The sequence below is a fragment of the Danio rerio genome, chromosome 15 (genome assembly GCF_052040795.2).
Source record: "Danio rerio strain M-AB ecotype USA chromosome 15, GRCz13ab, whole genome shotgun sequence".
Taxonomy (NCBI): Eukaryota; Metazoa; Chordata; class Actinopteri; order Cypriniformes; family Danionidae; genus Danio; species Danio rerio.
In genome coordinates, this window is record NC_141035.1 from 39,599,655 (window position 1) to 39,622,055 (window position 22,401).

General features: G+C 36.6%; 1 protein-coding gene across 10 annotated transcripts in view; it reads right to left on the bottom strand.

The window, feature by feature from the left end:
• Positions 1-22,401, bottom strand: part of nphs1 (NPHS1 adhesion molecule, nephrin) — a 486,431-nt gene that overhangs the window by 145,056 nt on the left and 318,974 nt on the right. For all 10 annotated transcript variants that reach the window (XR_015508789.1, XM_087283293.1, XM_087283292.1 and 7 more), the window contains 1 exon segment: positions 2,581-2,775. Coding sequence is in view for 9 of the 10 variants with exons in the window: in XM_087283293.1 (XP_087139419.1) it covers positions 2,581-2,775 (195 nt within the window). In the remaining variant the exon portion in view is untranslated.

Below are 22,401 nucleotides of genomic sequence, written 5' to 3' on the forward strand. Positions count from 1 at the left end.
AAAATTGTGCATTCCAAATTAGTCTTGTCCAAATGTCCAAAACATGTCGTCCAAAACATGTCCAAATTAGTGTTGTAACATTTAGTTGTAATTATATAACTTTGAAACCCTTCCTAAGTAGGAAGAGATTTGAAACGGCTTTCCATGACTTTATTTCCACGGGATTAGATTATTGTAATTCTTTATATATTGGTCTACCCTCATCTTCTATTTCTAGACTTCAAAATAGTCAAAATGTGGCTGCCCGTTTGCTCACGAGTAGCCACAAATATGACCATATCACACCAATATTGCGGTCACTACATTGGTTGCCGCGTCATTTCCAAATAGATTACAAAATTTTACTCTGTTTATAAAACTTTGTATAACCTAGTGCCACTGTATCTTCCCGATCTGAACACTATTAAGGTTCAAACTCAATTGCTTAGATCAAGTCCGACTGCCATCTATCAAATCAAGGAGCTATAGAGGCTTTGCAGTTGTGGGTCTGAAACTATGGAATAAGTAACCGATAAAAATTAAAATATCACCCACTCTATTTTTTAATCAACGTTAAATCTATTTTCAAGTGCATTTAACATTCTCTAATGGCGGTTTTCAGGCTATACTAAATTGATTCTTTTTTGGACAATGGCTAAGGGCGCTGTACATCCAGGGGGACGCCAAAAAGGTTAAGTTAGTTTTGTTTTCGATATTCCTGACACATTTAGTCATAGACGGCAATAACTCAAAAACCTCTTACCCTAAAAAGATCTAAGGTGTGTTTCCTACAAAAAGACAAAGCTGGTTATGTTTCACAGCTGTCTTTTTCTTTTTTTTTCGCTTGACATTACAACCACTTCTCCGTTTAAGCCCTCACAATATGCGTTTAGCTAGGAGAGCTCGCGCTGAGCGGAGCTCTCAGTAAGGGACCGTCGTAAAAGTGCTTATTTTTTCGTTTTCTTTTTTTTTGCTCCGCTTAGCGCAAGCTCTACCAGGTAAACTCATATTGCGAGGGCTTAAGTGTGTGTGTGTGTTTGTTTGGTGCTGTCTATGTTTGTGTATGAGTGTGAATAGTGCTGTATGTCCGTGTGTTTATACAGACAGCTTGTTATAGCCTCCCCGCAAAACATAACACTGTGTATGGAAAGCATCGTCAATGCACTGTGATGCACCGAGATATCGAATTGAACCGAATCGATGGCATGATAATCGTAACCCAACCGAACCGTGATACCAGTATAGGTTCACACCTCTAATTTTTACTATTGTTACTATTGTTTTATAATGCTGTCTTTATTTTGGTGTACTTGCTGTTTTCTTTCTGCTACTGCTACTGTACAGCACCTTGGTAGACCAAAGGTCACAATTAAATGTGCTCTAGAAATAAACAATCATTGATTTGATTTGATAACTTCAATTATATAAATAAATAACATACATGAATAAATAAATGAATAAATAAAAGAACGAACGAATCAATCAATCAATCAATCAAAATAACATTCCAAATTGGTGTTGTGAAATTATATAACTAAATAAATAACTATATCAATAACAATTGCTAGTCATTATATAACTAAATAAATAATCACAAGAACTAACCAACAAACCAATCAATCAATTAATCAATCAAAATAACATTTTAAATTAGTGTTGTGACATTCATTATATATTTTTTTTAAAATTACAAACCTGAAGACACAAAGAAATGCACGAACAAACAAATGAATGAAAGAACAAGTGACAGATAGATAGTTTGATTGATTGATTGATTGATTCATTCATTCATTTATATAAACCAACCAAATAACCAACCAACGACTAAATAATGAAGTGTATAACATTTATTACATAACTAACTAGTCACAAACATGAACAAACAAACAAACATACGAACAGACAAACGAAACACTTTAGCACATTCATTCAACTTTAATTGTACTGTACCGTTTTCCACTCAAACGGTTTCTCATACTCTGTGGGGACGGTTGCTCGCTTACACATGTCTAACAATCGATCTATTGTTTGATTGAATCATTTATATAAACCAACCAAATAACCAACCAACCAACGACTAAATAATGAAGTGTATAACATTTATTACATAACTAACTAGTCACAAACATGAACAAACAAACAAACAAACAAACGAACAGACAAATGAAACACTTCAGCACATTCATTTAACTTTAATTGTACTGTACAGTTTTCCACTCAAACGGTTTCTCATACTCTGTGGGGACGGTTGCTCGCTTACACATGTCTAACAATCGATCGATTGTTTGATTGAATCATTTATATAAACCAACCAAATAACCAACCAACCAACGACTAAATAATGAAGTGTATAACATTTATTACATTACTAACTAGTCACAAACATGAACAAACAAACAAACAAACAAACGAAACACTTCAGCACATTCATTTAACTTTAATTGTACTGTACCGTTTTCCACTCAAACGGTTTCTCATACTCTGTGGGGACGGTTGCTCTCTCACGCACGTCTAACAACATGTCAGCAAACATCTCAACAACTCAAAGATGTTTGTTTTTAATCACCGCATGTCATTCCTCCCTTCCCTCTGAGCTCTCACCTTTCTTCTGGTCTCCTGTCATGCTGTATCGCGGGTATCCAGGCAGAGATCGCAGGGGTCCCAGGAGCAGCCCATCTTTAACCCACTGCACGGCCCCTGAGGCCCTCAGCACTTCACACTTCAGCAGAGCCGTGGCCCCTGCTCTGACCGTCACATTACGCGGCTCCGTCTTAAACGCCTGCTGCCCACACACACCTACAGAGACACAAAGACAACAACAGAAAATCTCAGATGCGAGTCAAGGTTAGGATGGAAAAAGTCATTCATTTCCGACTCTGCACGCTGCAAATGTAAACAGTAAATGGCTAAACATAGAGATGCTGCTAACTTTACATTAGCCTTTTTTATTAGACTGACAGCAGATCAGGGATTTTCTATACATGTCATGTTGCTGTGTTTTAGTTACATTGAGAATACTTCATTCCAGAGAACTGGTGCTTGTTCTCATACAGTAATATTGAAAATCAAAGGTGAAATGGGTCTTCAGAAACATTTTATTAAGCTGGTTGAAAGTCTCTTCACATCCCAAAAGCAATCAATAAAGTAAATTAAATGTATGAATTGGAGGTAGCTGAGACATTTATTTCAGTATGTTGATGTACATCTAACATAAAGAGAATGTTGAGTAGGGTTGGGTATCGCTTGAGGTTATTTTGATACCGATGCTAAAATGATACTTTTAAAATGGTAAAGGTGTCTGAACCGATACTTTTGAGTCCCAAAATTATGGTGGATGACTCTAGAAAATCCATTTGACAAAAGTCTGAAAAGTATAAATCAATTCATAAAAGTTATATTATGTTTTGAATTCCGTTAATATATTTCTTTTGATCATTCGTTTGTTAGCGTGAATTTAAGATTTGCATTATGCAATTACTGTAAGATTACATTAGCTTACTACTAACCTGTGGAAAGTCTGTCATCAAAATCAGGCAACACCTTTTTTCTAGGGTTGGGGCGTGTGACTATGATTACATGGACATTTGTAATTTAATAATTTGCCTTAAACTGAATGAGACAATAATATGATTAAGATGTTACATGAGTTGCTTTGAGAATGTTCCTTTCATGATCCCGTCTTACATGTTACAGTACATAGATTGATTAACATCGCATTAGCATTACTATACCCTTTCCTCTGGAGTTTCATTTAATTTCGGGTGTTTTATTTTTCGACTTTAACGGCAGTTCAGCAGTTTCACTTTCCATGCCACTGACGGTGTCCATAACCCTCAACAGTTGTTTAGAATTAAATGTTTAGAGATGGGTTGGCAAAACTTGTACCTATGTGGGCCTTTGATGCACCCTTTGATGCTTCTTGCGTTTAAGATCAATGTACAAGATCTTGTTTTGCACTTTTATTGTTACTGATTTGGTTTAATCCCAAATGTAGTGCTTTTTAACGTGTTTTCCTTAAGCATTTGAATATGCAAAACTGGAATGTTCTGAAAATGAATATATGACTGGATTCTGCGTTATTAAGTCCCTATAATAGGCTTTATTTTTTATTTCATTCTCTTCCGCTTATCTGTTACCGGGTCGTGAAGGCAGCAGTGTCAGGAGAGAACGCCAGACTTCTCTCTCCCTAGACACTTCCTCCAGCTCCTCAGGATGAATCCCAAGGCATAGTCCCTCCAGTGTGTCCTGGGTCTTCCCTGAGGCCTCCTCCCAGTGGGACATACCTGGAACACCTGCCTAGGTAGGCATCCGGGAGGCATCTGAAACAGATGCCCGAGCCACCTCAGCTGACTTCTCTCAATGTGGAGGTGCAGTGGCTCTACTCTGAGCTCCTTCCGGGTGACAAAGCTCCTCACCCTATCTATAAGGGTGTGCCCTGCCACCCTGCGAAGGAAGCTCATTTCAGCCTCTTGTATCAGAGATCTTGTCTTTTCAGTCATGACCCCAGGCTCATGATCATAGCACAGTAGGAACGTAGATTGACCAGTAAATCGAGAGCTTTGCCTTTGCATTAATGCTGCCGGCTGCATCAGACCATCTGTCAATCTCACGTTCGATCCTTCCCTCACACGTGAACAAAACCTCAAGATACTTGAACTCCTCCACTTGGGGTAATAACTTTTCTCCAAACTGGAGATGGCAAACCACCTTTATTTAGTTTTAATTTTAGTAATAATTCAAGAATATTTATTGTTTCTGTAATTTGTAATGGTGGAACTGGTAGACACTGACTTCCATAGGAAAAGAAAATACTCAGGACGTCAATAGCAACATTCTTGCAAAATATCATCATTAACAGAAAAAAAAAATGTTTGGAACAAGTAGAGGGTGAGCAAAAAGATTGTGCCATCGTGTACCAAAAGACACTAAAATATTTGCACTGAACTACAAATAGTACCACTGAAAACTGAAAATGTTTCCTTTCAAAATATTTACTGAAACACTAATATATATATATATATATATATATATATATATATATATATATATATATATATATATATATATATATATATATATATATATATATATACTGTAGAATTTGATTATATAAATCTATTTTCAGTCAATTTATCTGTTTGATGGTGTCAGTTTAATAAAAACAAAATAGAAATGTGCACATACAGTAAGCTTGTTTGCTCAAAGCTTAAGATTTCATGACCAGGATCACAGTGAAAAGCTCTCACTATCATAATGGGATCTAAACAGCTCAGATACTTCTTCGCTTTAATTATTGTGGTGAAGGTCAACTACTGTGGCTAGAGATTACTTGAAAGACTGATATGGCATTGATAACGTACAGCAATGCTTTACAAGGTTTCACCCCTAAAAGAACTCTTAGCAACTGTTTTCATGTGGTTTTCACAGGTGAGTTCCAACATGTCACATAATATTTTCTGATTGGGAAAGTTTACCCCAAAACTTGGTGTTAAAGATTCCATTATTTTTTTTTTTATTTGTTAGTATCAGTCAGGCCTGGCGCCAGGATCTCATACCCGAGGGGGAATTTTAATCCCATAGGAGGGTACGTAGACCTGTTGACTGATTTGGATAACTCTTGTTCCTTTCAATTAGGCTATTTATTCAAATTTATTATTACTTTGCATTACTGCGTAAGTTACTGACTAAGTTACTAGCAGTTACTGGCAGTAATATACTTTTTATAGTAATAATAATAGGCACAGTTTTGCAATTACTGATTTTATCAATGAAGACAATGCAACAATACCATTTATTATTTATCAGATTTTATTCCTCTTATTTCTTTTAGTTTTATTTCAAATAATAGGCCTATAAACGTTTAAAGTTTTAGGTAAAGACCTAAAAACACATGCAAGCTAACCCACGGTGAGACTTCGTATAACCGGTAAATAAATATAGTGAAATCAGCATAACTGAGTCATCACTCTTCAAATAGCCTATTATCCAACCAACATCAGTGTAGGGAAAAAGTTAAAGGTTACAATCTAATGTCATAAAAATAATATAATAAAAAAAATGTTACATTTTAAGGCGATAGTGTAGCCAGAAAAATATAAAACTTTTTTTTCATAATTTTAAAGGTAAAATTAAAGATTTATCTTAGGCTATAATAACGCTCCATTCACACGGGGCTTCAGCGTCAACGCTTGACAGAGGGCGTGTCTGAAGTTGGGGCTGAAGCGATCATCATTGCTGCGTTAGCCAATGAAATTAGTCAGCAATGGGCCACAGTCTGAGCTGGTGTATTTGCAAACAGCAATCTGATTGGCTGACGCTTCCGTCACCGCTTGAAAAGTTGAGCAAGTCCCAACTTTTGCAGCAAGCAACGCCTCTGAAGCAGCGCCGACGGATCCACAATGCAGTTCGGCAAAGCCTGACATCACCCATTCAAAGTGAATAGAAAGCGTTGACGCTGAACCCCCCCCATGTGAATGAGTGAGTTTTTTTCTGTGATATTGTCATTTATAAACTTGTTTATAAACAATTACAATCATAAACAATTTGTAAACTTGACTTCGCAGACAGATCAATTTTAAATGCAAAAGGCATTTAGGTGTCCTAATTTGACTGCTGCTGCATAATATGTTTCTTTACAAAACTGTAAAAGTGCACTTTAGCGATGTCAAAATGAAAGCAAACATTCAAAAGGGTTCTGCATTTTGTCAATTTTAGCTTAATTTTGATATTATAAAATAATAATAGTGAATATAATAAATTAAAATATTAATTTTAGTGTACACTACTGTGGGACTGTGCAGTGAACTAAACATTTTTATTAGGCTACATATGCCCTAACAGAAAAAAACTAATGTGAAAATGACTAGTCCAGTCACTAGTCCAGTTTTCTCCCGTGTGCCCCTCCGCTGCTGTGTGCGCATTTTAAAGGCTATAAACGCGGGCGCACCTGACCTGATGCGGGGACCAGATCTCTGAACTATAGGCCTAGCTTTAATCTCACAATTTTCATAATTTATTTGCTATTTCATATTTTAAAATATCTAAATGTGTGTTCTGAAGGTTGGAATGATGGGAGTGTTAGTAATAAATGACAGAAAGAATTTTCAGTTTTGAGTGAATGATCTTTTATGAAAACGGGGGGTCACATATTCTTTTTGAGGGGGCAATGCCCCTTTTGCCCCTCGGTAGCACCGGGTCTGGTATCAGTATTGTTAGTTTTTTTTAGATATCTATAAGCAAGTGTGCTCCAAAACAGTGACAAAATTCATGTTTAGAAGATATAAAACTGATATAAACATGTAAAGCTTGTAGTTTGTCACATCCGCTTAAATGGATCAACGGTTTTATTCATGTCACCTCATACTTCAGTTTCTTCCCACCCCCTTCTAGACGCTTTTCATTTGATGCACTTGAGCTCAACCATAAAAAAACACTATTGTTTTTAAAAAGGGGGAGGAGCTACTCTACGTACCACCCTTTCTTTGAGTTTTGGTTGAAATTACACAAAACATCGAATAAAAATACATTTCAAAGCACTTCACCGGACCTTTATGTTTTTTTCAGCATCAGGAAATCCTAAAAGTAGATTACTTTTTCTGCAGAAGAACAGCTACTGACAAACCAATTTAATTTGTGTGGCTCTTTATGATACACAGAGGTCTTATGAAGCAAAGTGATCAGTCTGTGCAAGAAACTCGACATTATTTACAACATTATTACCTTTATTCTACATCCTCAGCAAACAGTCCTGAGCATGCTCACGATAGTCTGGAGATTGAGCTTCCTGATGCGAACATATATCACATGAACATACTTCATTACGTCAGTATGCGACAGGAAGATTGCACTGTCATAAACACACTCAGGACAGTTTGCAGAGGCTGTGGAATAAAGGTAATAACGCTGTAAATAATGTGCGGTTTCATGCACAGGCCAATCATTTTATGTCAAAAGACCTCAATGTATTATAAGGAGCCACGTGTATTAATTTGGTTTGGTCTGTGTGTGTGTGTGTGTGTGTTTTTTTTTTTACTCTCAAAGTGCTGTTATCTGTTTATTTGCACTGTATGAATCTTAATGTTCAACTGAAGAGGGAAAAAAAAAGTCTTGCATAGCCAGAGGTTGAATAAATTAACAGCATTCTTGTCTATTCATGTTTGACGAACCACCCTTAATGCTTTGCATCAAAGTGCACTAAAAATGTTTTAAAACGTACATTTTCTACATATCGCACCAAACGTCAAGTCACATTTCATTAATTATACAAACCTGACTCCAAAAAAAAGTTGGGAGACTGTACCAATTGTGAATAAAATCTGAATGCAATGATGTGGAAGCTCCAAATTTCAATATTTCATTCAGTAATATTTTATTCAGTTTGACATGCCAAATGCTTAAACTGTGAAAATGTATAATTTTAAGGGAAAATAAGCTGTTGTTTTATTTCATGGCATCAACACATTTCAAAAAAGGTATAGGACAAGACCATGTTTACCACTGTGAGGCATCTCCTCTTCTTTTTACAACCATCTGCAAACGTCTGGGAACTGAGGAGACAAGTTGCTTAAGTTTAGAAATAGGAGTCTTCTCCCATTCTTGTCTAATACCGGCTTCTAGGTGCTCGACTGTCTTAGGTCCTTTTTGTCGCATCTTCCTCTTTATGATGCGCCAAATGTTTTCTATGAGTGAAAGATCTGGAATGCAGGCTGGCCGTTTCAGTACCTAGATCCTTCTTCTACGCATCTATGTTGTGATTGATGCAGTATGTGGTCTGGCATTGTCATGGAAAATGCAAGGTCTTCCCTGAAAATGACGGTGTCTGGATGGGAGCATATGTTGTTCTGAAAGATATACCTTTCAGCATTGATGGTGCCTTTCCAGATGTGTAAGCTTCCCATGCCACATGCACTCAAGCAACTGCATAACATCAGAGATGCAGGTTTCTAAACTGTGTGCTAATAACAACTTGGGTTGTCCCTGTCCTCTTAAGTCCAGATGAAATGGCGTCCCAGTTTTCCAAAAAGAACTTAAAATTTTGATTCGTCTGACCACAGAACAGTTTTCCACTTTGCCACAGTCCATTTTAAATGAGCCTTCGCCCAGCGAAAATGCCTGCACTTCTGGATCATGTTTAAATATGGCTTCTTTTTGGACCTATAGACTTTTAGCCGACAACGGAGAATGGCACAGTGGATTGTGTTCACCGACAATGCTTTCTGGAAGTAGTCCTGAGCCCATATTGTGATTTCCATTATAGTAGCATTGCTGTTTGTGATGCAGTGCCGTCTTAAGGCCCAAAGATCACGGGCATCCAGTATGGTTTTCCGGCCTTGACCCTTACACACAGAGATTATTCCAGATTCTCTGAATCTTTGGATGATATTATGCACTGTTGATGGTGATATCTTCAAACTCTTTGCAATTTTTCGCTGAGAAACTCCTTTCTGATTTTGCTCCACTATTTTTTGGCACAGCATTGGGGAAATTGGTGATCCTCTGCCCATCTTGTCTTCTAAGAGACACTCCCACTCTGAAAGGCTCTTTTTATACACAATCATGTTGCCAATTGACCTAATAAGTGGAAAATTGGTCCTCCAGCTGTTCCTAATAAGTACATTTGACTTTTCTAGACTGTTGTTGCTACCTGTCTCAACCTTTTTGGAATGTGTAGCTGTCTTGAAATCCAAAATGAGCCAACATTTGGCCTAAAATTAAAACATTTCTCACTTTCAACAATTAAAAATGTTATCTTCATTCTATTGTAAATAAAATATAAGTATATGAGTATATTTGTAAATAATTGCATTACCTACGTATTCACAATTTGTACAGTGTACAAACTTTTTTGGAATTGGGTTTGTATTTCATAGTAATAAAAAGCCCTTATTTTGCATCATAAAAGGTCATATTTTGGTTTTAGCGGTCTCCAGCAACAGTCTGATATGCATGCAAGGGTAAAAAAACACTTTCATTGTCTTATAATATGCATTTATTTTTACCTAATTATCTGAGCGACTCTTATATGATTTGTTCAGCGATTAATTTGTTCCCAAACCACTCCTTAGCGCGAAGCTAATCTTCACTGATTGGTCCGATGACCCAGTTTGTTGCGACGCCACACTTACAGTACGTATGAACAGCTGATGGTGGCCATAGCAATGACAAATGGCAGAGGTTTGCGAGTTCAGAAACGCATTTAGGTTGGTAAACGAAGAAGCACACGTCACATTTTTTACGTGGTTTTGGACACAATATGCGAATAACCCCAAATGTGTCGACATGGCAAAAAAAAAGCCACATCTACTAGTACAGGAGTCAATCAACGATCACTATAGACTGAGGATTCACTGGGGAAGAAGCTCAGACCAAACTGCCCAAGAGGAGTTTTAAAGATGGCCGAGTAAAATGACTTGCCTTAAAGGGTAAAGTCTAGATTGGATATCCGCCCCACCGAAAGTGCGACATGCACATTAATATAGCAGCATCTTTTTATGAAATTGTATAAGAATAATTAATATTTTTACTGTACTGTGACAGTTGGGTTAAGGGTTGGGGTGGGGGTTAAAAAATACAATTTACTGGGTATTTTAATAGAGAGAATAAATAATACTCAACTACTGTTTTTACGTTACTGTGACAGTTGGGTTTAAGGTTGGGGTAGAGGCAGTGGTGTGAGTTAACTAATTACAAATACTCATATTACAGTAATTGAGGACTTTTTCTCAGGAATTGTAATTTACTAGGTAGTTTTATAAATGTGTACTTTTACTCTAACTTGAGCACATTTTTAGTGCTGCATCTTTACTTTTACTCCACTACTTTCCTTCAACCTGCAGTCACTACTTTATTTTTTCTTGTCAATGGGGATTGGAAAAATCAGTCCTGTGATTCCTGTCCAATCAAATCACACATAGAAGGAAAACTGCATCATAACGAACTACCTCAAGACATGTGTGCTTTATAATTGCAGCAAACTGTTTGGAAGCATTAAAAGTGTTCAAGAAGATGTCCAAAATCTTTACAGGCATTGACCCAGAGACTGTTTAGATGCATGTCACTGATGAGAAGATGATGGATGTTTACTTTATGATGACTGAAATGGGCTTAAACACTCAGCAGGCACAAGACATCAACATGACGTCAGATTGATGTTGTACACTAACGTCATGGGGACGTTGCATTTTGTTTGCAAATGAAAATCGGGTTGACATCAGAACTCAACGTCAAGCCATATCAATGTCCAACCTAAAACCAACCAAATATCAACATCTATTGATGCCAAACCTTGAAGTTGTGTTGACGTTACCACTTTGACGTCTATCAGACGTTGGATTTTGGTTGCCATACCTGATGGATAAATGTCAGTATTTGACGTCAATATGATATTGGTTTAAAATGTTGGCTCGACGTTGGATTTTGGTCACTTTCTAACAACATAAAAATCAACCAAATATCAATGTCATTTGACGTCATTATTGAACATCAAAATAAGGTTGTCCTTAGACGCTGGCTAGCCATTGATTTTGGTCACCTGACATCACAACCTAAACCTAACCTAATATTAACGTCTTATGGCATTGTGTGCCTGCTGGGCAATAACTAAATGCACTACAGAATGTTACGTTTACATACATATGCACAAATTACATCTAAACTTTATACAGCGAAATACTCACTACTCTTGAGTACTTTTGAAAAATCTACTTTTTACTCATACTTTGATTAATATTTACAACAGTTACTTTTACTCTACTTGCACAACATTTTTAGGCAAGTACTGGTACTTTTACTTGAATATGATTTTTCAGTACTCTTTCCACCACTGGGTAGGGGTAGACGTTAATAAAATACAATAAATGAGAAATTTTATAAATAATAAAAATAATTCTCGTTAACTTCCAGCTGCAACCATATCCGATCTAGCAACAACCGCCCTAAAGGGACTTTGGCAATACTGAATTAAAATGTTGTACCAAACAATTGTTAAAAACTGTTCTGTTCTGAAAGTCAAAGCTCACCTAAAATTGACAATTTACTCTTAATTTATTCTCTCTCCCTTTGTTCCTAACTTATTTGAGTTTCAAGAGTTCACACCTACTTAAGCGAGTTTGGCATGCTGTCCCAAAAGAGAGCTCTGAGCTCATGAGGTCTTTGAGTGCGGGGCTCCCTCCCGTTTGCAGGGTGAGAGGGGAGTTTGAGCTTGGGTAGGTCTCGACTTACTCCCCCCTTAATTAGAGATGATGACCGACAATAAATTGCTAATATTGATATAAGAGCTCGACTATAGGGCTAATTTAGATTGATTAATTCAAACTTATGACACATGTTTTTTGGACTGTGGGAGGAAACCAGAAAACCCGGGGGAAATCCACAAGAGCACGGGGAGACGTGTAAACTCTCACAGAAACGACAACTGGCCTGTTAAGTATTTGAACCAGTGACGTTCTTGCTGTGAGGCAACGCCGCTAATCACTGGGCCACCGTGCCACCATATAAAAGGAAAGGAGGTTGAGTAGGGGTGAAAGGGGGTATTCATCAGCTTGACACAAAAGATGATGTTGAAAACATTTAGCCAATGACTTCCAACATTCCAAGGCAAGATTCTAAACAGTTGAAAATGTACACTGTTAACGATTCTTTGTAAATTTAACAGTATTTAATTATAATATGAACTGTATTTTACTGTAGGACATTAAGTTATAGCCCAGCAGGCATACAACATCATAAGACTTTAATATCAGGTTAGATTTAGGTTGTGATGTCAGGTGACCAAAATTTAATGTCTAGCCAGCGTCTAAGGACAACGTTATTTTAATGTCCAATAATGACGTCAAATGACATTGAAATTTGGTTAATAATAAGTTGTGTTAAAAAGTGACCGAAATCCAACATCGAGCCAACATCTTAAACCAACATCATATTGATGTTAAATACTAACATTTATTCATCAGGTGTGCCAACCAAAATCCAGCGTCTGATAGATGTCATATTAGTAATGTCCACGCAACATTAAGTTGTAACATCATTAGATGTTGATATTTGGTTGATTTTAGGTTGGACATTGATGTTGAATTCTGACATCAACCTGATTTTTATTTCCAAACAAAATGCAACGTCCCAATGACGTTAGGGTACAACGCCAATCTGACGTCATGTTGATGTCTTGTGCCTGCTGAGTGTTTAAGGCCATTTCGAGCATCATACAGTAAACATCCGTCATCTTCTCATCAGTGACATGCATCTAAACAGTCTCTGGGTCAATACCTGTAAAGATTTTGGACATCTTCTTGGACAACTATAATGCTTCCAAACAGTTTGCTGCAATTATAAATCACTCATGTCTTAAGGTAGTTAATTACGATGTGATTTACCTTCTATCTGTGATTTGATTGGACAGGGATCACAGGACTGATTTTTCTAATCCCTATAGAATGTAGTGACCACAGGTTGAAGTAATAGAGTAAAAGTACCAATACAGCACTAAAAATGTACTCAAGAGAAAAAAAACACCTACATTTATAAAACTACTAGTAAATTACAATTCCTGAGAAAACTACTCAATTACAGTAGTTTGAGTATTTGTAATTGGTTATTTTACACCACTGGTCATACGCACATCCAATATCTCATTTGTCATAGAGGGCATGCATGAATTATTCCTGAACAAAAGTGAAAGTGCCAAACTGCAGTTAAAGTCAACAAATTAAAAATGAAGCACCCAAAACTCCAGATGAAATGTGGATAGCGTGGTGACGGTGACAATGTCACCAATCAAATTATGTGCTATAACATGTAAAACAGGATAATGAAAGGAACATTAAAAAAGCAATTCATGTAAAAATCTTAATCATTAGAGGTGTGAACCTATACTGGTCTCATGATTCGGTTCGGTTACGATTATCATGCCATCGATTCGGTTCAATTCGATATCTCGGTGCATCACGGTGCATTGAAGATGCTTTCCATATATAGTGTTATATTTTAGGGGGGAGGCTATAACATGCTGTCTGTATAAACACACAGACACACAGCAACACACTGTCTCTCATTCAAACACATTCACAAACATAGACAGCATCAAACAAACAAACACACACATGCACACAAACAAACACACATAAGCCCTTGCAACAGGAAGAGCTCGCGCTGAGCGGAGCAGAAAAACGATAAAAATGGAAAAAATAAGCACTTTTCCGACGGTCCCTTACTGAGAGCTCCTCTCAGCGCGAGCTCTGCCGGCTAAAGTAAACGCAGACTGCGAGGGCTTAAACGGAGCAGTGCTCGTAATGTCGAGCGAAAAAAAGAAAGACAGCTGTGAAACATAACCAGCTTGGTCTTTCTGTAGGAAACACACTTTAGATCTTTTTAGGGTAAGCGTTTTTTGAGTTATTGCCGTCTATAACTGAATGTGTGTCAGGAAAATCGAAAACAAAACCAACTGAAGCGCGCTCATTTCTGGCGCCCCACTGGACATACAGCGCCATAAGCATTTGCCTATGGTGCCTATGCCACGGGCCGGCCCTGAGTTGGCTGATTGTTGTAAATACCGGCGCTCACCTCCCTCGAGACAGAGCGCATAGGAGATAAATGACGTCACTACATAATAACCGGTTATGGTTTTTACTGAATCGATACCGAATTGTCCGCGTTTGCATCGCGGTGCACTGAAGAAACAATTAATTTTGACACCCCTATTAATCATATTACGGTCTCATTTAGATTAAGGCAAATAATTTGATTACTGATGTCCATTTAAACACAGTCATTTTCAGCCAGGCCGAGACCACCTCATCCAGGCGATCTCCAACCAATAGTTTTGGTGTGGATCTGAACGTCTTTCAGATCCAGCACAGCCTTTCTTACAGAAATATCTTAAATACGCAACTGTTTAGTGATTTCTCTCAAAAGATCTGCAAAGGATTATGTAGAACTGAGTAATCCCATCATAATTCCGAGCAACATAAATGATGCTATTTTGATGTACGATTGTCACATACGGATGTTGAAATCTCACGGCTGCCACGGCACACTCTCTGTTAAAAGGAAATTCGCCACCCACCATGATGTTGTACTTAAGCATTGCCGTGCCGTTCCTCATCTCTGTGTATGTTTTATTGACGACAGATTGGAGCCAATTCAGCTCTGCAAATGAGTCAATAAAGTAATTACAGAGAATTAAATCTCTCCTCCGCGAGGAGGAGAGCAGGGAAAATGAAGGTATGAAGAGATCTCAAATCCCCTTGCTGTTTTCTCAGCTGTCAATACACCTACGGCTAATATCCACCCAGAAGAATGATGAGTGAGCTACAAAAAGACGCCTATTTCCTCAGCACTTGGGCTGTGGCATTATGATTTGTGTGACACCCATCTGCTGATCATTCTTTCCAATGGAGTCGGCTTGTACCTGTCATAAACATGATTTAACGGGACATAACACTGACGATGACTCTCCCACGACCCCGTTGTGTAACATCAGGAATGCAATTGCCGAAACAAGGTGTGGGAGATTGTACCTAATTAAAAAAATGTGATATTTAAATGTGGTTTCAAGAAATGTTTTTTTTTCATTATCAGCAAAAAAGCACTTGAAGGAACAATTTAAAAATGAAAATTCTGATTATTTACACACCTCATCTATAAACAAGGTAACATACTTTCTTTAGAAAATAGGGTATTTGAAAGCTAATGGAGTCCAAAGACACATTGAATCCTACTGACATTCATTATAAGGAAAAACAGATACTGTGGTTATTCGAGATTTTGTTTTGATTTGTTTCTATTGCAAAGCCATTGTTTGCTCTTTAAAAGATTCCGAGAACATTCTTTAAAATAAAATCTGTTTCATGAAGAACAGTGATGGTAATAACGGTGTTACTAATGGCGATACTTTTTTCAGTAGCAAGTTATCAACTGAATTACCGTTTCCTCCGTTACAACGCTATAACCGTGTTCTGACAATAAAATACACTCATAGTAAAATTGAGAACACTGAAGCGGTTTCATGTGAGCTGTGCCTTTTTTTTTAGCCATAGGATCTCCCTTTCTCTGGGGGGTGTGTGTGTGTGTTTGTGAGATGATGATTGGTGTATCTAATGGCCCATTTCCACTGGTACAGTACGGTACGCTTCTTTGGCCATTTCCACTGTCAAAAGGTACCTAAAAGCAAACTGAATCACTTTTTAGATATAGGAACCTAGCATAACACAAGGGTACCAAAAGGTGGAGCTAGACATGCAACTGAACGCTATTGGTTTACAGCAGGGGTGCTCAACCCTGTTCCTGGAGATCAACCTTCCTAAAGAGTTCAGCTCAAATCCTGATCAAACACACCTGAATCAATTAATTAGGACCTGAACAGCACTTGATAATTACAGGCAGGTGTGTTTAATATGGGTTGCAACTGAAATCTGCAGGAAGGTCGATCTCCAGGAACAGAGTTGGTCACCCCTGGTTTACAGAGATACATCATTCGCTTGTGCAACAAGCCAAGAGAATAAAAACAAAGGAACTGCTATATTTTAAAAACACAACAGAGACATTACACCATAATAATATATACATATAATAACGAGCCATGGTCAACCTAAGCTCAAACAGTCTTGTCGTCGTCTTGATGAACAGCCACAAAGCCAGAAAGAAGAGCAGAATCTACCCTGTGCACCATTGTTTATTACAAGGCTGTTTAAAGTGCAAGCGGTTTAACTTTCTCGCGCGAGTTCACCGAGCGTCTATATTTGAAATAACAAACTTCTTAAGCTGATTATGATAACGTGCATGTGATTATTGAAGTGCTTCTAACATCCGATCCTTTCAAAAATGGGCAAACGCGAGAGTGACGCGCGAAAAATCAATTGAGAAGACGTAAAAAAAAAAAAAGAGCAAATGATTCTTTTAGCAACCTAAAAGATGAACAAACTGCCATGTTCAACTATTATCATAATCTTTTGGACTATTATGAACTGGGAATGACGGAATCATTTTCTAACAAAAGGTTACATGTGCTGGTGAAGATTAAAGATACAGATGAGAGGTTTGCTCTGGCTGTGGGTTATATGTTGCCTGTTGTTTTTGAACCCATATAAAGACTAAAGGCGTACTCACACTATGTATATTTGACTTGAACAGGGATATATATATATATATATATATATATATATATATATATATATATATATATATATATATATACATATACACACACAATAAGTTGTTAAAACTATTATGTTTAGAAATGAAATTTAGAAAAAAAATCTCTGTTAAACAGAAATTGGGGAAAAAATAAATGGGGACTAATAATTCAGGAGGGCTAATAATTCTGACTTCAACTGTGTATATATTTTATTATTATTATTATTAACTGTTACATGAATCATAAATGGTTATTTGGTCCATTACAATTACTTCTTGTATGGCATTACTAGGAAAGCTCCTGTTTAGAACAGTCCATCTCTACACTGCTGAAAAAAAAAAGTTTTAAAATGTTTGCTAAAAGGCTTTTTGTGGAACCTAAAATGGTTTTCAACAGCATTGCAACAAAATATTTGTTTTAAATCCCTATTAAGAGTATACAAAAGTTTATTTTAGCATTTATTTGGCATTTTTGTCCATCCACAAAACTTTCCATCGCACAAAACATTTCTTATGTTAATAAACATTTTCTTTCTTCAAAACAAAAGGTTTGAAATGTATTATATGCTATATCAAACTTCCAATTAAACTAACCTGGTCTTCAGACGAACTGTATGAAAATCTAGAAATGCTGCTTTTGAAGGATGCATTACAAAGTGTTGTACTGTAAATGTAAATACTGTATTTGTGCTGTAACTGATTTACAGTAAGTTGCTGATTAATTGCTACAAGTTACTGTAGATTATAGAGAAAATTGGTACCAGTATTACTAAAAATGCCTTTAAGAAAAAAAATCTTATTCATCTTAGAACTGTTTACTAAAAGGTTCTATAGGGAACCTATAACCTCCATGGCATCACTGTGAAAACTACTTTGAAAGCTTTATTTTTACAAGTTTGCTGTGGTTTTGTGGTTTATTTGTTGCCCTTGGCAACTTGACAACTCACTATTAACAGCTATACAGCATGAGAAGCCTTCATTTTAGGGTGAGCTACTTCTTTAAAGCAACACACACACACACATACACTAGAGAGCACACAATCAACAAACGGAGGCGGCATCAGACTTTTATCAGGCTCCTCTGATCCAATGATGGCTTCAGCCGGCCTTCAAAAACCTCTTAGAGACTACCGATACTCGGACACTCTTTAGTGTGAAAAAGCAAATGTGGCGCACACAAAAGGGTCAGCTATTTTAAGACACATTTTCCTGAAAGGCTCCTCCAGAGAGCACCGGCGAGACTTTTCAAACCTCTCGTTTTTTGAGCCAATGACAAATCTCCAGCGCATCTGGGCTCACTCCACTGCTCTCAGAAGCTGCAACTTCACATCAAGGCTGCATCAGTCACCTCACGTCAAACTTGAAGGGCACGATTGGACACAAGCGACAAGCCGAAAAACACATTAGCATAATGTTTACATAAATGAATACGTAAACACAGTGGCAAGATAATCAGCGTGGCACATTTAAATGCTGCAGCCAGCCGTACTGGCGCGCTCCTTTCCCTTCAGCTGCCTGAGAAGCGGCGATAGGAGAGGAAAGAACATGTCAAACACGTAGCCCGCTCTGATTCCCGCTCCTGATGAGCCGTGCTGACGTCTTATTTGAACAAGATAATGACATGGGATTAGGCTGCGGCATAGAATCTGACTTTGACTCTAACGTGAGACGCTACAGGGACTACAGCTCCGGAACAGAAAGTATCAGCGCTAATGCGGTGTACAACGATGCATTATTCTGCTCCTTTTGTAATCTAAATAAACAGCGTTCTGAGATTGAATCACAACAACCCATGTGAGTTTCATATAAAGACTTTCAGGTGATTAGCTTAAAATAATAATATAATACTGTACGTTTTACTATAAATTTCAGAAAACAACACAATGAAAATTCATTCAGTGTAACCATAATTAATAAGAAGAAAAACCATCTGTTTATTAAAAGCTTCCACATTTTGGGATCTTGATCTTTGCTCTGTCGACTAATGTTGAAAATTTAACCCTGTAGTTTAACATGTGACTTTGTTTGACATTTTAGCAGAAACATAATACATTTTTTAAACAAAAATTTGTGAAGGAAATAATTCACTTTTCTGTAGACAATCGGAAAAATAAAATATTGCTTAAGGGAGCTAATAATTTTGACCTTAAAATGGTTAAGAAAAAAATAAAACTCATTTCTAATAACTGATTTATTTATCTTTGCCATGATGACAGTACATACTATTTGACTAAATATTTCTCAAGACACTTCTATACAGCTTAAAGTGACATATAAAGGCTTAACTAGGTTAATAAGGTTAAATAGGCAGGTTAGGGTAATTAGGCAAGTTATTGTATAACGATGGTTTGTTCTGTAGACTATCGAAAAAAATAGCCTAAAGGGGCTAATAATTTTGTCGTAAAATGGTGTTTAAAATTTTAAAAACAGCTTCTATTCTAGCCGAAATAAAACAAATAAGACTTTCTCCAGAAGAAAAAATATTATCAGACATACTGTGAAAAATTCCTAGCTCTGTTAAACATCATTTGGAAAATATATATAAAAAAAGAAGAAAAAAAATCAAAGGGGAATATATATATAATACTGTAAGTCTGTAAAAAAAACTGTACTGGCAGTTTATTACCAGGTTTTGTGTGGTAATTTACAACACCAATCAAGACAATGGGCCCTATCAAAACCCGTCGCAATAAGGCACAACACAAGATTTTTGTTGGCGTAATATGTTGCTATTTTCAGACCAGCACTACTGTAATTTTCACGTTTTGCGCCACGTTGTTTAAATAGCAAATCCATTTGTGCCACTTTTTGGACTCATGGGTGTTCTGGTCTAAAAGGGAGATGTGTTAAGTTGCATTGTTGGTGCATTGCTATTTTGAGGAACTCAAACAGACCGCATCCTTGACCAACTAAGAGTGTCTAAAGTCCAGCGCAGAGTTCGTTAGTTATGCACCTATGCAGGTCCAAACGCTTACACATCGCTTAATACACACAGGATGTACAGCAATACACAAATATCTTTACATATAAAAAATTAAAGGGTTAAAATGTTACAAAAATTATTATTTTCAACATAAATACAAAACCACTACCTCCGTGCCTCATTTTAGAGGGCTTTTGTTTTTCATATGCATCAGCATATGAGGCATAAGAATAGGACGTGTGTTTAATTATAACACTTTAAATAAAATAAAATGTTAAAATAAATAAAATAAAATAAAATAAAATGTTTAATGCAATTTAATATGTAGGCTAATAAATGTCTTCAGTGGAGTGTGTACAACACTGTCTCCTTACGCAATGAAAGAGAAAGAGAAAGTAAAGAGGCCGAATGGAGGAGGCTTGCTCTTTATCCTTGCGCTGCAGGTGTTTAACTGTCTTCTCTCTAGTGAAGTGTTCAGTTTTTCCATTTACAAAGTCCACCATGTAAATAGCAAATGCGCCATGGCGCGACACAACTGACTCTTAACAGAATGGGAGATCAGACTTTAATGTACATTATGCACACACCCAGATCTCATTAGAGAATAAGCTCAACCCTGTTAGACCATGTGCCGTGGCGCAAACCCTATTTTTCTATCCTTAAATAGCAACAGTGGATTTAGACATGCTCTTAATGCCTTTGTGACATGCGCTTTAGACTTTGTGCAAGATCGTTAAAAAACTATTCTTTAAATAAAAATTATTATTGTAATTTATTAATTGTAAAGTTACTATAAGAAATTTAAAAATGTTAATAAAAGTCACTTTTTAAAAAACATTTTAACATCAAAAGTTGTTGGAAAAAAGATCAAAGTGATCAAAAGATCATAAAGTAATTCAAAATGTAAAAAATAATAATAATCATAAACTACAGCAAATATATAAAATAATTTGATTATTTAGAATAATTTGAAGAATTAAAACAAGAAAGATACTTATAGACAACACAATGCAGCCAAAATATATTTTAATTGTCATTTTAAATGTTAATATTTTGACACTATTGTATTTATGTTTTTAATTACTATCTAAAAAAAAAATTTGCATATTATTTTACACTCAAAACATGATTTTACTGCTTGTTCAAACTACTTATTTATAAAAATTTGTTGAAGCAATTTAACTTTTCAGGTTTTTCCTCGAGGTATCATAATAGTTTTATGTTCAATCCACTTAAATTTGTTAAGTTAACTTAAACAATTTGTGTTGTGACAACATGAATGATTTGTGGGGGACCCTGTATTTTTTTTTACAGTAAATATACACGTTAATTCATCCATGTCAGAACAAGCCTAATTATATCATCATTCATTCGTTCATTTTCCTTCAGCTTAATTCATTTACTTATCAGGGGTCACCACAGCGGAATGTTCACATCGCGAGGCCCGACGTCTCTCCAGTTTCTGTAGTTTTGCAGTATTATTCCTGCTCATTATGTTTTACTCAGCGGATGCCCTTCCAGCTGCATCCCAGTATTGGAAAACACCCATACACTCTCACATTCAAACACACTACGCCCAATTTAGCTTATTCAATTCACCTATAGACCATGTCTTTGGACTGTGGCGGAAACCGGAGCAACCAGAACACTTTGAGAATATGACTTTTAGGACTTAAACCAGCAACCTTCTTGCTGTGAGGCGACAGTCCTAACCACTTAGCCACCGTGCCTCCCCTATAAGTTTATCAGTTATACCAAAAATTTGTAGATATATCTTACCACAAATATTTCACAATTAGACATCTCATCTTTAATCCACATACAAAGTGATGCATAGATGAAAATCCGCAAGGAGTTTTGACATAATAATGTTAATACATTTGGCCTTGATTTTTCATAGTGCACAACAAAGTACAAGCAGTGACTCATATTTCACAACTCCAATCTCATGCAATCCCTTTCCCTATAAGGCTTGTTGCACATTGCATAACATAAAAAAGATCGCTGTAACAAGCATATAATTATATTTGCAAAGGAAACACTGACACCTTTTTTAATAAGAGGTACGTCTGTGGTTTTCAATGCTCAGAGGTGCTTTCAGCAGATTTCAGTTGTGAAGCCAAGCGTGATTCAAAGTTTTTAGTTACAAGCAATTTGTCGTCTGCATATTATACATGCGTAACTGCTGCATAGCATGATAATTACAGCCAATCAGAAGCTGTGCAGAGGAATTGTGGACTAATGAGTATGTTAGGAGCACCAAATCTGTATTTATACAATTAGAAATACAGCATAGTGTAAAAAAAAAAATCTTACAATTTAAAATAATTATTTTCTATGTGATGGCATTTGAAGATTTAATTTATTCCTTT